The sequence below is a fragment of the Python bivittatus genome, unplaced genomic scaffold (assembly GCF_059951505.1).
Source record: "Python bivittatus isolate LINGU-HERP-01145 unplaced genomic scaffold, Pbiv_v1 ctg000480_np1212, whole genome shotgun sequence".
NCBI classification, from domain to species: Eukaryota; Metazoa; Chordata; class Lepidosauria; order Squamata; family Pythonidae; genus Python; species Python bivittatus.
Genome location: NW_028277075.1, coordinates 59,644,568 through 59,659,388, shown reverse-complemented (window position 1 = coordinate 59,659,388; position 14,821 = coordinate 59,644,568). Strand labels below are relative to the sequence as shown.

The window sequence follows — 14,821 nt, the reverse complement described above, 5'->3', positions numbered from 1 at the left end:
TTTTTTGGCCCTTGGTATTATTTATATCCAATTCTGTCTATCTGCAGTTTTTCAGATCTTTCTGTCCCATCTCTCATTTTTTCCATTCCCTCACATATTTAAATCCTCTATTTTCTTCCCTGCCACTTCTTTGTCTGAGTCTTCTTTGTTGCATCTAATACACTTTGCATGCTCTTGGGCAATTATATACGTGACAGTGATAACATAAATTTATTTGTTTTTTCTTTAAAGAGTTCCTGTTTTATCCCTGCTACTCTATTTATATGATTTATCCTGTTCTGTCCCTGGTATTTTCATCCCATTCTGCCAAAATTAAATGGCTTCAGGCATGTTGATGCTTCTCTCTTGTTTTGTTTTTATTTATGCATTTTCTATAGCTGCCCATCTCAATCCAAGTGATTATAGTCTCAGATGGGTCTAGATTTAATTTTGTTGCCTTTGAACCCTGAATCTTACATTTGAATCTAATCCTGTCATCATCAAAGTTAAAAACTGAATTGAAACTTGGCTGCTTTGCAAATCCCTACTGGTTTCTCCTGTCACTATAATAATGACATGAGAAAATTGAATGTGGTAGGATTTTCTCATTTGTGCAGTTCTTAAACCAGGGAAACTATTGAAAACTATATATTTTATAGGGAGCAAGGGGGAGAGAGCCAAACGTTCTGACTCAGTCAAAACACCACTTTATATCAATTAATACTTACAGCATAACTGACCTCTGAAAACATTCTGCAATAATTCAAATGTACACTTTTCTTAAGCTTAATACAGCACATTTACTTTTTGCAGACTCCTGCCTTTATATCTATGATTTAATTTTTGCCTAGAAATGTACAGAATACTGGCCAGAAGAACAGATTACCTATGAAGGAATTGAAATTACAGTTAACAGAGTCATACAAGCAGATGATTACCGGTTAAGGCTTATTACCCTAAAGGTAAGACATAACAAGGGTTACTCATAGACAACTAAATAAAATTTTTAGTAATATTCTTTTCATTATCATGTTGATTATGTTCTTAATAATTTCCATTCAGGTACGCAGTACATTGTTCTAGCTGTGCAGCTTGGGATCCAAAGGTTATAGACCCAACATATTTGCAAAGCTCCAGGTTGAAGAAGGATTTAATAATGTTGATAGGCATCTTAGAAAGAATACGTGTAATATGGAGGCTATCAAGCTCTTTGTAGAACAGTTATAATTATGAGTCATTCCACCCAACCGCCTACTGGTAATTTATTACAACATGCTTTCTCAATAGGCATTTCTGATCTGCTTTTGTTAGCTATTAAAAGTTTTCCTAAACGTCCCTACTTTATAACAACCTTAGTTGTTACATCATTATTTTTAACAGATTCCTATATTTGAGCTGGTTAGACATTATATATCAGCTCTGTAAGATCTTTGGTTGACTGGTATTGGTACTGTTGAACCTATGTAGGGACCACAGTATGGAGGTACCTGGACTCTGCAATGATCTCATAGATTGCCAGAAAACTTTCCATAGAAACTTTGTTTTCTGCAAATACATTCATAAAAGTTTCAGTGCTAGTTCACTTAGACAGCAATACTTATTTCATCCTCAATAGATCAATCCTTCCAAAGAGAGAGAGAAATATTTATAATTCACGCCTTTCTCTAAAACTGTTTCTGTAAAGTGAGTTGAGTGCAGAAACAAAAAAATTAAGTTACAGAATCATCTTCTACTATTTTAGCAGCCTTTTCTATTGCCTAGAGAAATAGAACATTTCAATGCTTACACATTCTAAGAACTTAATGTAATTTATCAACTAAATATATATTTTTAATCATGTATGTTTCTCAGCCCCCCCCCCAACACAAAACAAAACTGGAATAGTTTATTAGAATACTTTTAGGACAGAGGCAAACAGAAGGCTCTAAACAACATTTAGAAAAAAAGCTATTCCATTTTAGAAACCTTAAGATAGAGCTTTAATTCATAACTTTAATTCTAACAGCCCATTCAGCTCTGTACAATCCATTGTACAATCTTTGTTTCTTTCTACTGTCTGCTGAGCTTTTTATCAGACAGCGTTCTTAAAATGAATACCTTTTGTTTGATAAGAAAATGAAAAGCAGTGATCTTAAACTGCAAAAAAGAATATTAATTATTGTATGTGTTCCCTAACTAATATAGATCATGCTTGAATTCTGTTACCTCCTGCACTGTCAACTAGGGCTACAAAATCAAATCAGAATCACTTCTGTTGTATGTTCCACCAAAAATATGAATTGTTGTCTAATTGTACACATAGATTGTATGTTATCAAGCCAGCAAAAAAGGTCCTTTCCAGCAGAATTGTTGGCAGAATTATGTTTTAAAAGGTAAGAACTAGCCCAATTGAAAATACTGGTCCATGCCTTTAAATATTTTAAATGGCTTGGTCATGAGGGAAAGCTTCTCCCTGTGAATCCCTCCAGCTAGACGGTCTTCCCCAGGGAAAAGGTGGTCTCTTTGTGGCCCCAATGAGTACACACTTCTTCCTGGGGAATTTTGTATCACTCTTCGTTGACTTTCCTTAATGTCCATTTTTGAACTTTCTACTAAGTATAATCTTAGTGCCAATGGAAATACTTATGTCTGTGGAACCCTATATAAGGTACTCTAAAACTTTAAAATATTCTTTATTACATAAGCAACATAGTCTGCCACCATTATGTGATTTCTAGGTTTTTGGTATGGGTAGTTCAGGTTTTGTTTGTTTTGCATTCAGATTTCACACTATGCATTTTTGCGACTCAATTCCTATACTGCAAAATTCCTTTTAAAAATGATTCAATCATTCTTGGTGCTTTAAGGTGAAAACCAGTTTGCTGTGTAAATATGAATGCTATGTATGGCTTTCTTCAGATGCTTCCATAAGTGGTACCTTTGAAGGTAATTGTTCAGCATGGTGTTAATTTTCCAAGCAATAACTACAGAGTTGAAGCAGACATTCCAGTGGCCTGCAGCTTCAACCAGGCACATGATTAGAGGACCATAAAGTGAAGCACCCACAATTAATAAGTGTGCCTGCAAACTGAAGAGCGCATTTGTTGATTCAGGAGGATTATTTTTTAAAAAATGTAAACCTTATGCTTTCTGCAATGCTCATGTGGTTTACGCAAATAGAAATAGCTATCAGTCTATCAGGATACAATTTCTGTCAGTCTACATGGACAATATAATTAAGCATGCAGCAGCTGTGACAATGTAGTATTGTCAACTGTGATTTGCTTTGGTATTACTTTAGTATTATTAGTCAGTCCAGGGAACCATCTCAGGACAACAACAGAAGGAGTGCTACTGTGCCAGAATGTTTATTGTTTTTTATCTGCCATATTCATGAAATGTATTGCAGCAATTTGCAAATATCTATACTGGACAGAATGAAGAGGCCAACATAGCAAAAGAGTGGTTAAATATTTGACGTACCAGTTCATTTCAGTTTCCAAAGATCTATTGAAATAGATACCTAACCCATCAAAATAAAGGTCAACGAAGAGTGATACAAAATTCCCCAGGAAGAAGTGTGTACTCATTGGGGTCACAAAGAGACCACCTTTTCTCTGGGGAAGACAGTCTAGCTGGAGGGATTCACAGGGGAGAAGCTTTCCCAAGGTAATCATGACCAAGCCATTTAAAATATTTAAACGCATGGACCAGTATTTTCAATTGGGCTAGTTCTTACCTTTTAAAAACCTAAAGGAATGCAACTTAGTGTAATTTCATGTCACAGAATTAAGTGAAGAGGGACAGTAGGAGAAGAGCAGCGGAGGAATAGGTGGCTCAGCTGTGCCATTTTAGAACATAAGGCACATCCCAGTGCCCATGTTTTTGTAACCAATTCCTTTAGTGTTATCAGTGCAATCTGAATTTACAGACAAAGCTACATTGCAGTGTAAATTATCCCCACTTGCCAGTTGTACGATGTCACAGGAGCCAATTTAATTAAAATGTGTATCAGTGTTCTATTGCTGCTACAGCTGCTGTTGCTCTTGATTTATTCTAGTTATCAGTATATTAATAAAAAAGCCAAAGTAGCCCCAGTTTAAAGGGACTGCTAACATGCTAGATAAGGATAATAAGCTATGGGGATGGAGACTCCTGAACAAGAGACAACCGATAGCTAGTATCTAGCTAATGATCTCTCTTGGCTTTGTTCCCCTGCTAGCTTCCTGTACAGAATCTTCGATATTCAAGCCAGAATTTCCTCACCCAAATAATCTAACGTACTGAGTCATTCAACAGAAACCTGCAGTTAATTTTTGCCTAAAATTTGGAGTGCAGCTCAGGGTGCCATATTTTCAGGAGTCTTTGAACGAATGCTAGTTGATTGCATATCCAACGGAAAGTTTTTAAAAGTCTGAGTCATTAGAAATGTTTACCTTTGGAAATTCTGGGCTGCCTCTTGAGATTCCTCTAATGAGAGATGTTCTTCATATCTGAAAAGAAATTCATGTGGTTGCCTCTAATTCTTTTGCCTCCAATTTTTTTGCTCACTGTCTTACAGAATGGTGAAGAAATAAGAAACCTGAAGCACTACTGGTATACATCTTGGCCAGACCAGAAAACCCCTGATCAAGCACCGCCCCTGCTACAACTGGTTCAAGAAGTAGAAGAAGCCATGCATTGTGCAGAAGACAAGAATGCTCCAATCATTGTCCATTGCAGGTAGATTATTAAGCGTCATTAAAAAGAAAGCAATGAGAGAAAAAAATGATACTTAGGTAGTTTTCATATGCCACTGACATTCATTTGAAGCAGCCTTTGCTTATAATGCTATACAATACTGAGCTTTACTTTCCCTTTTTCTTTGATATTTTGGATGAACCTTTTCTGTGTGTCCACTCCTAATATTCTAGCAAGGTAGCATCCCCTACATCTAATCTGGTAGAGCCCAGAGGAACCAACATTTCCATGTTAGGTTGGATTGTAAATGGGATATGATCTGACTCTCCGAGTGCCTGTTAGGCAGGGCTGATGGAGTGTGAACCATGCAGCCATTTCATGTTTTAATCACAGGCTTATTTTGTATTTTTACTGAGCAGTCCTGGACCTGGTTCACAAAATGAAGTTGTGGTCATTCCCCATCACTCACCTATCTTCCCCTACTTAGTTTGTCCATTATAATGTGCTGCAGATACTAAAGAACTATGTGCACGAAAAATAATGAGCAGAGATCAGCAAAAAAAAAAAAGTCTCAATCATCAATTATAAATGCAAATCAAATATTAAAGCATCCCCACATAAAGAGCTCTGTCTCACAATAACTGCTTGGGGATGATAGCCATCCCCAACTAAAAGCAAGTTCACCTTTCCTTCGAGACAATGTCATCCAGGAGTAATTTCAAATTACTTTTTGGAACTTCCTGGAAGACAGGGAGCATGGTAGTCAGTCAGTGAGAAGCTATCCCTCTTGTCATCAAGCAAAGGTCATGAGCAATGCACACCCAGATGTGCTGCTTTCTGAGAAGACCCTGCTCTTTGGAGGAGCTGTTTATGATGCTCCATGACATATTGCCAGTACTGAGTGTGCCAAGGAAGCCCCTGATGATAAATGCAATAAGCAGATTTCATTGAAATCTTTACAGGACTCATGAGCTCATACTGGTTAACTCAACTATTAGCAAAATATTGAACAGAACTACGTATATAATTTGAGGCATAACCATTGCAAATAAGTTTCTGATTTATTTATTTTTCATATAGTTTGACTTCGGTAAGCAGAAAAGAACATTTACATTTTAAAGCTTTTAGTAAGATTACAAAATGAATTCTTGTATAATGAATATTCATGTTATTATGCAAGATTGCTGTAAATATCCCTTGTACAAGCAGATTATGGATGATGGGAGAAAGGTATAATGAGTCTCTGCAGCATTTTTCATAAACATAAACCATGTGAGAACATAATGTGCTATCACAGTGTCTGAAGCAGGGATCCTACTTTTGTATATGTCCATAACAGCCTAGACAACACTAATTCATATTTTCTTACATATTTTTAGCCATTTCATTCATATTTAAACCTACACCTTCCTTTCCCTGCATGAATTCATCAACTGTACCCCATAAAATCAGATCACCTTCATTCAGGTCTATTACTTTCTTTGCCTTTCTCTTAGATTCATAGATATACAGTGTATCAATTTTCTTTACTGTTTCATTTGTTCATTTATGCTTTATGCTATTTCATTTATAATTTATTTTACCATTTACTCTCCCCACACCCAAACCACAGTTTTCCATAAGCCATGATTATTATCAAATGGGGACATGGTCAATCAAGGCTTTCATATAAGGCTTTTTAGTAATATAGAAAAAATATACACTACATTACTTTCACTTCACTTCACTTACACCTTGAATTGCTCCCACTGGGAGCAAGTGTAGCTTGCAAAGCAGTGGTACTACATAGTCATACCATGGTTTGCTCCAAACTGCATACACTGCCGCATTCTGGACCAGCTGCAGCCTTTGAAAGCTCTTCATGGGCATCCTATGTAGAACAAATCAACTGGGAGGTGACTAAGGCATGAATTGAGCAGAGCCTCCCAATCCAGGAATGGGTGCACAAAATGGATTTGTACAAAGGCCCTCCTGGCCACAGCTGCCACCTGTTCTTTGACCATGAGCCATGAGCCCAAGAGGAATACCACCACCCTGCCAGATTGTGTACCATCTGTGTCTAGGGGAGTGCTATCCCATCCAGGTCAAAAAGCCTCCAGGACTGGGAGGCTCTAAAACCCACAGCCACTTGGTCTTGCTAAGGTTGAGTCAAAGCCTGTTCTTCCTCATCCAGACCCTCACAGCCTCCAGGTATTGGGAAAGAATCTGAACAGCATCATGTGGACAGCCCAGGACAGAGAAGTACAGCTGAGTATCATCAGTGTACTGATGGTACTTTAACCCCATGTTGATGAATGTCCTCACCAGATGTTCAATAGGAGTGGGGAGAGAGTCATGCCCTCACAATGTCAGAGTTTAGGGGTGGACCTCTCCCCTCCCTAACACTGGCTGGAACCAGTCTCAGAAGAAGAAAAAGAACTACTGCAAGACCATGTTTCCTGCTCCCAGCCCCCTAAACCAGCCCAGAAGAATACTATAATCTGGGTGGAACTCCAACTGAAATAGGAAATATTAATATGGAATTCAGTGCAATACAAATCTTTTAATGAGAGCAATATATATTTCTGAAGTTGTATGATGGGTATGTATATGCATATTACTGAGGGAAAAAAAACCAATCAAACCTAACATCTGTAGATCTGGGTGGAATGACAACATAAATTGCATTTCTTCTTCCTGGGGGCATAGCTGCTGGCCCAAATTATTTAAGTGACAATGAATGGAAGGTCATGTAAGAAGCTTTCAGCAGAGCTAAAGACTTGCAAAATAGGAGTATCTCTTGGACCATGAAGTAATTGTTAGCTGCTTCCTCTGTTATTTAAAATGACATGTTGACATATAAAATCTGACAGAAACCAGATTCCTCACATAACATCTCTCTGGCATTGTACCCATTTTATCCAATAAAAATGCTAACCTTTTACTAAAATAATTCTGGGCCAATGGTAGAAGCGTTTTATTTTATTCTGTTGCTTTTTTGTCCCATAAATTAGAACCAGATAAGAAAACATAAGCTCATTAAAGTGTCTTTTCACATTCCTGATTCACATTCAGTCTATGGGTTGGAGAGCACTTCTATCCAGCTTCCCAAATATTCCAGAATAACAGCCCCCCACCATACACCTATCTTACTCAGTAGTTTATGGCCAAAGAAAAATATGAGAGAAGTCAGAAGACCACCACATTTGTACACATGGAGAAGAAACCACTTTGCGTAAGCAAAGAGTTTCAATCTAGTAAAGATTTCTGTTCCTATACTCAACCAGTACTGTCTGAAATAAAAATAATCATTTCCTAAAATTTGAGAATACATGGCAGGGCTAAAGAGCCATAAGTTCATTTTTCTGCTTTGATTCTTTGATTTTTGAACCCATTCATGGTGCTATAACCCCCTGTGGTCTTGTTTAAGAAGCTCATGAACTCAGTCCCAGGCGGAAAAGACACAAACAAGGTTTTCTAAACAACGCCCTATCTTTTGGAAGATCTTTGTCATCACTTTCTATTACTTTCTCCGGCCAGTGCAGGGATTGGGAGAACAGGCTGCTTTATTGCTACCAGCATTTGCTGCAAACAGTGGAAAAATGAAGGTGTGGTTGATATACTTAGAACAACATGCCAACTACGACTAGACAGGTAAGATAATTTTTCTGCTAAAACCAAGTCTAGTGTAGCCTTCCCCTAACTGATGCCTCCCAGATGTCTTGGCCAGGTTGGTTGGGAATAATGGGAATTATAATCCAGCATATTTTGAGGCATCAGATTGTGGAAAGGTGCATTCTTAATCCAGCACTCAATAACATTTATTTCTTCATAATATGTAAACAGATATTGGTTTCAGAATAAAGTTGTGAATGTACAAATCATTTGCATGGGAAAAGTTAGTGACTTGTTTGCAAAACATAGTTTTAAGAAAGTGTTGATTCTTGAATTTTGAAACTTTTCTGAATAGCACTGGTTTTATTCCACTTAATTTTATTCCTTTTATTTCTCTTTTGTATTGTTTAAGAACACAGAGAATTAAAATGGACTTTTAATTAATCTTAGAATGAATTACTTAGGCTTTTTCCATTTATGAGTTCAGTCAACATTATTTCCAGAACAATTAGTTGCCAACTTAAAGCTTAATCTTCTGTGTTAGTTAACTCGGTGGTACTTTCTGCAAAGTAAACCTGGCCTGTGTTAGACAAATAACATATTAAATAGACAAAACAAATTTGGCTCTATGTATGTAAAGAAAATGAATATATTTTAAATTTGTTTATCTATACCAAAGATCTGCAACTCCATTTGGAGGGTGGGGATTGACATTATAGCCAGAATGTCACTTAAAGAATGTAATCTGCTGGATTCTTCCCAAGTAAATCAGAAGCAGAAACAACAGCTGCAGAGTACTACAAGAGCAGACGAGATGGGAAGAACAGATCTAATTGCAATGCCACTCTCAAGGGATTTGGATCTTCCAGGGGCCCACAGAACATCATCACAGTCTGCCATTTGTTTATTCATTACACCTATGTAGGAATACTTCTATCAACACCTGTGAGCCTTTAAACATATTTAGTAGGGAGTCAGGAACATTGAATATACTGGGAATACATCTACAGTAAGTCATAGTAGATATGCATGGGCGTTCCCAAACTCTGGAAAGTTCAGCATTGAGACTTCATATTTATGACCCCAGAAACACTTTTTTGCAGCCCCAAGAATCCCATCTAATAACATGACTATGTTTTTGCTGTTTGGTTATTTTAAAAGACAGTGTGTTTTCCTTTCATTTAGAGGGGGGAAAGTCATAATACTTGATTTTTTGAGAGCAAGGCCAGATATAAACTTAATCTCTGAATACTTTTCTTGGCTTCCTTCAACTATAAGAGCTTCACCCTTCCTGATTTCATTTAGAAAAACGCTTGAAAGCAAGTTCTTCTGAAGAGCATTTATAAACTGAGATTATGCAGCTGTGTGTATTGTATTCTGTCATTGATGGTGATTGAATTTTCTTATGTTTATTGCCTCCTCCTCCTTCCCTGTACTTACATGGATGTTTTAAATGCTATTAGACTACATTAATTGCTGAAAGTCATGATTAAATTGTGACAGTATACAAATGGAATAATGTAGTAAATAAAGTACATAATGCCAGTAGCAGTGTCCACAACAAACCACAGAGATGTCCAAATGACAACATGTATGTAATCACATTATCACATAAATGCTACCATTATGTACTTGTATTCCAACATCTGGCCCAAGTACCTAAGACATAGCATTTGTGTGATAATATTGTCACACACACGTTTTTTTCCCCCTTGGATACTTGAGCTAGCTTGCAGCTCCCTCCTCGGTTCTGCCCTCCAGCTAACACATAAGAGGCTCCAATAACTTCACAATAAAATTCTTTATAGCACATGACAAGAAACTAATTTCTATATAGCTGCATGCTACACTTTCTGAACTCAAGCCTGCTCTTGGTGAGGGGAATTCTAGTGCTATAATGTCCTCGATCTCACTTCTTAAACTGAGGAAAGAGTGTTCATTTTGTTTTATATTAGTTGTTTCTAATTGCTAGTACTTACCATCCATATGGGTGTCTAAAGAATTTCAAGTATATTTCCTGAAAAAGCTCAGTGCAAAGTTTAGAAATGCTATTTCAGTGCTTCCCACTCAGGCCTGAACTAGAAGATGGTTACTATTTCATCCACCTTGATATGCAAATAAGGATACATCTCCCTACCCTCAAGCAGAGTGAAGCGACTGCTTCAGGTGGCAGGAGCAAGAGGTGGGTAGCTGAGACTAGCGGCAGCCTTGTCAGATCTTTAGCCATTCCTTCTAAACCCCAAGCATCCCCCATCTTGGAGGGAGAGCTTAGCCTGCTCACTAAACTACTGTGCTGCTTTCAGGTATGGAGGAGGATTCTAATGCATTCCCAGTGTTGAAATAAAATTAAATTACTGGTGTCTGTTCACGGAAAGGAAGAAGCACTCCAATATCCTTTGCCTCTGGCAGCAGAATAACTTGAGTCATCCCTGACACAATGAGAAGCTTACCTCCAAGAGAGTTCCTTATATTTACAGGAATTTGAAAGGTCAGCTCCTCCTTACAATAGTCATCAAAAACTGGTCTATACATAGGTAATAATTGTATAGCATAGTTCTGTTATAACCCCACCATAGCCTAAGGGTAGAAAACCCTGTATTTGAATGCTTGCTCAAGAAATAGTAACCTTCTGGACATAGAAAGCCTAGCACATATGGAAAAAGACTTTAGTTGGAATATATATGTACCTGGTAGCTTAATTTAAGGATAGGGAGCTGAAAACAAAACTCGCTCCCTCCCACATTTTTGCAGATTGAAATGATTATTTTATAATGGGCTTTATAATGGTTATTCTGAATAAAATTCTAAATGATTTAAGAGCTGTAGTTCAATTTTACTTTTGTCCATTCTTTTTGGTTATAACTATTCTCAAGTGCAGCATTAAACATTTTCCAAACAGCTCTATAACCTAACATCTTATTTCTACTGTTTTGAGCTGTTCAAAATTCATTAGCCATCCAACTATACCGAACAAACAGACTGAAATCACTTTCCTTCTGAATGCCTTTTTATGAGAAGCCAGTAGGGCTAGCTCTAAAACGTGCCTGCTCCCTAAGTGGATTCTAAATGTGACCTTTTATATTTGGTCTTATTTCCATTAGTTCTCTATATGTTTTCTAGAAATAAAACCAGAAATATCAACTTGCAAATCTTCTTTTTAAAATTCTTCCTTGCTTTTCTTTCCAGGGGAGGAATGATCCAGACTTGTGAACAGTATCAGTTTGTCCACCATGTCATGAGTTTGTATGAAAAACAAATCACTAGAGCAGCAGCAGAAGAATGAGGATTCAGGATCATTCATTATGACAAAGACCAACAGAACTCTGATCAGAATCACATGTATTCCAGAGCTGAGAAGATTAGGAATTTCAGAGTAGAAGATATTTATTTATACATATAAAAATATATATAGTTTTACTTTCATATTGCTTTATTTTGCATTCAAAAACTAAGATACTGCTTTTCTTCAATATGTGACAGGGTGTTATCTTCACTTTAAAAATAAAAAAGGCCTGTTTATACTGTAAATAAAATCAGTAGCTTCATTTGTTCCAAAAATTTAAAACATCATTGTCAGTTTTGCTACTTAAAAAGAAAAAAACCTTGCTACTAGATCCAAATACAATGTGAAACTCTTTGATAGATGTCTTGCTGAAGTCTGTAATGTATGTTTACTAAGCTTGAAAACTAACTTTTCTGCCTTTTTTCTGAATGATTGTTTTTACATTTTAAACTACCGGATACTGTGTATATCATAAAATCTTCTGGGCCTCTGCATTAAAGGATTCAAGTGAATTCATACTGAAAAACATGTTTTGTGCCTTGTGCATTTCCTTGTTGAAAATATTCAGTCCTACAAAGTGTAGTGACTGTAGTGTCGGTGTAAAACAAAAACACAAAGTGAAGATAGCCATCTTGGCTAGAAAGAAAAAAATCCATAGAAGGCCAATTCTTTCTTAGGTTAACTGAAAAGCAGAAAATAAAGTGCAAGTATTTGAAAAGCAGCTAAAAAACTCAAGCCACATGGTTTACATATAGTTAAAGCTTTAAAATGGCATATAATATCTATTAGCTGCTAAGATTTGCTGTTGGAATAAAGAAATGAGCAAACAGTTACTGGAAAATATGGAATCTATTTGTAATTTTTCCTTTTGGTATAGCATTCTTTGATGTTTTAGAAGGGGAAATTATTTTGGGGTTTTCTGTTGCAGAGACTTAGTGGGTAGAATTTACTTCATGGTCCCTGGATCAGTTCCAAGAATAAAATTATAATTCTAGTTGTTGTATTGTCAGTCTGGAGGAGTTTGTTATGTAGTGATATATTTATGATAATGCTTCTTCACTTTCCTAACTCACAGTTTAATCCTACTTTACCAAGCCATGATTCAGTTCAAAGCAAGGATATAGAATTCCTCTTTGAGGCAGTACAAAAGTACAGTAAAGTAATTTAAAAAGTGCTAGTAAGTAAAATTGTAAAAGAGAGTAACAAGCTCTTACATGTAATGCCTCTGTCTGAATCTCCACAAATTATATATTCCTGAAGTTAGCTGGGCCTCTTCCTCATCAACAAAATCCCTTCATTAAAGGCTGCTGAGTAGACTTGGAAATCATAGAGTAAGAAAATGTGTGTGTGCATGTATGCAATCTCCATCTATGAACTTGAAGGAAAAGCAATTACAATCACAACGTATGTGTCCTAAAAAAGATTTATTCTATGAGGAGTCATCATGCTGGTCTGAGTCAAAGTTTTATTCTTATCCCTGACTGAATTCCAGTGGATCTATATCAATTAAAGAACAGGAAGCAAAAAGTAGAAGAAATGTCACTTCTTGCAATGGAGGGATGTGATACAAAATATTTGGTGTAAAAATAAACACAGTAAAAAGGTTTAAGAAGTCACTCGGTATGACAAATTTGGTTCAATGTAAATAAATATAAAGGGCTGTACATTGAGGCAAGTAATTCTCATTTCATATATTAATATATATTATATATTACTATAACATTTTGTGTGTGTATGTGTGTGTATTTGTTAATGGGGTTTCAGTTGATAGTGCCTGGCCAACAAAGGGATTTTAGAATCTGGATTGGTCAATCATCCCAATGTGAAGCTGCTGTGAAAAGGGGGTTTTATATATTGGAGATCCTCAAGAAAGCAATTGAAGAGGCTTTTGTTCAAGCCTACAGTACAGCCTCGGGTAAAATAAAAGGCACAGTTCTGCTCACTGCCCTTTAGAAAGGATATTGAAAGGTATAAATCTGTACATAGAAAAATGAGCTCATCATCTCTTCTATATGTTGTGCTGTTTTCCTGTTCTTTGCCCAGAATCTTCGTGGACCATAGTTTTCTTTAAGAGCAATGGACCTACTTGAGAAAAGGGGGGAAGGAGTATTGCTTCTTTTGAGAGTGAATGCTGTGTGAGAGGGAGGGAGCATGCCCGTCCTATCTTTTAATAGGAGTACATCTCAGAACTTGGGGGGAGGCAAGTCCTGTTGCAACATATGCCTTGTATAAAAGATGTCTCCTCTGGGAAGTTGTAATGCTTGTCTGAGTCAAAGTTTTTTTATTATGTTTGAATTAAGTTCAAGTCCCAGTGGCAACTCCAAGACTTCTCCATTCCTCTTATAAGGTAACATCTTTCTGTGGTAAGCCATCCCCAGGGATCTGACACAGAGAAGGCTCAGGAGTTCTTTCTATGTTGCATAGTGATCTAGGCTTCCTGCTAAAATCAGCGTGAGGAAAATATGCTCTAGGAGCTAAAAAAAGAAGCATAAAGGATATGCAGTAAATATCCACTGAGCAAAGGCAGAAGTAGTAATTTGATTTCTTCATATTAAAAAAGATAGAGAACATCTGAGGTTCCAACTCCAAATATGAGTGGAGCATCCAAAAATGCTTAGGTTCATCTCTGAAACAGCGAGAGTTGAAGTGCTATCCACTAGTCCTTGAGCTGGCAGAAAATTTTACTGCAACAGAATTGATCTCCCCCATTGGTGTTCTCTCTCCTGGTATAGGCATGATGCTGGCAAATTGTTCTGTCCTTACTGTTTGCAGGGCACATAAGGAACTAAATTGGTGGATTCTCCCAGCTTTGCTTTTCTCCCTCCACACCAAACATCAGTTGAAGTGTTAAACCCGTGTTTAAAAGCAGCCCCCCAAAAGCTGACAGGTGTTGCATCGAAAAGCAGTTTCACTGTGCAGCCACCTTCACCACCACAGGTCAGCTGCTGTTCAGGCTAATCCAGGCCTCTGATTTTCTAGCTATCCAAGGAAAAAGGGTCCTAGAAGACAATGCCAAGAGACCAGATGAGAGTGGCTGTGCCAGCTTAAAGTAGTCTATATGTGCTGGGCTGCTCCCATCCCCTTAGAGATCATCTGATTGTCAGTGAAGCAGATCATCTTGCAAGCCTGGCGAAACTATTATGGCTTGATGCCTCTGTAAAGTGAAAATACCCTACTTTAGGGCTCCTCAGCTATGGGTAACACATGAGATGAAGGTCACATCAAGAGTACATGACAGAAAATACATTGGTAGGGCATGTTTGTGCTGTGGTAAAATGCAAGAACCACAATGAATGTGTATGGATG

General features: G+C 37.2%; 1 protein-coding gene across 6 annotated transcripts in view; it reads left to right on the top strand.

Moving 5' to 3' along the window:
• The window catches only part of PTPN5 (protein tyrosine phosphatase non-receptor type 5), a 75,601-nt gene extending 63,205 nt beyond the window's left edge, over positions 1-12,396 (top strand). For all 6 annotated transcript variants that reach the window (XM_088146033.1, XM_088146034.1, XM_088146035.1 and 3 more), the window contains 4 exons: positions 831-941; positions 4,520-4,680; positions 8,158-8,271; positions 11,419-12,396. In XM_088146033.1, coding sequence (XP_088002159.1) covers positions 831-941; positions 4,520-4,680; positions 8,158-8,271; positions 11,419-11,515 — 483 coding nt within the window. In that variant the 3' untranslated portion in view covers positions 11,516-12,396. The remainder of the gene's footprint in view (positions 1-830; positions 942-4,519; positions 4,681-8,157; positions 8,272-11,418) is intronic.
• Positions 12,397-14,821: the final 2,425 nt, after the last annotated feature.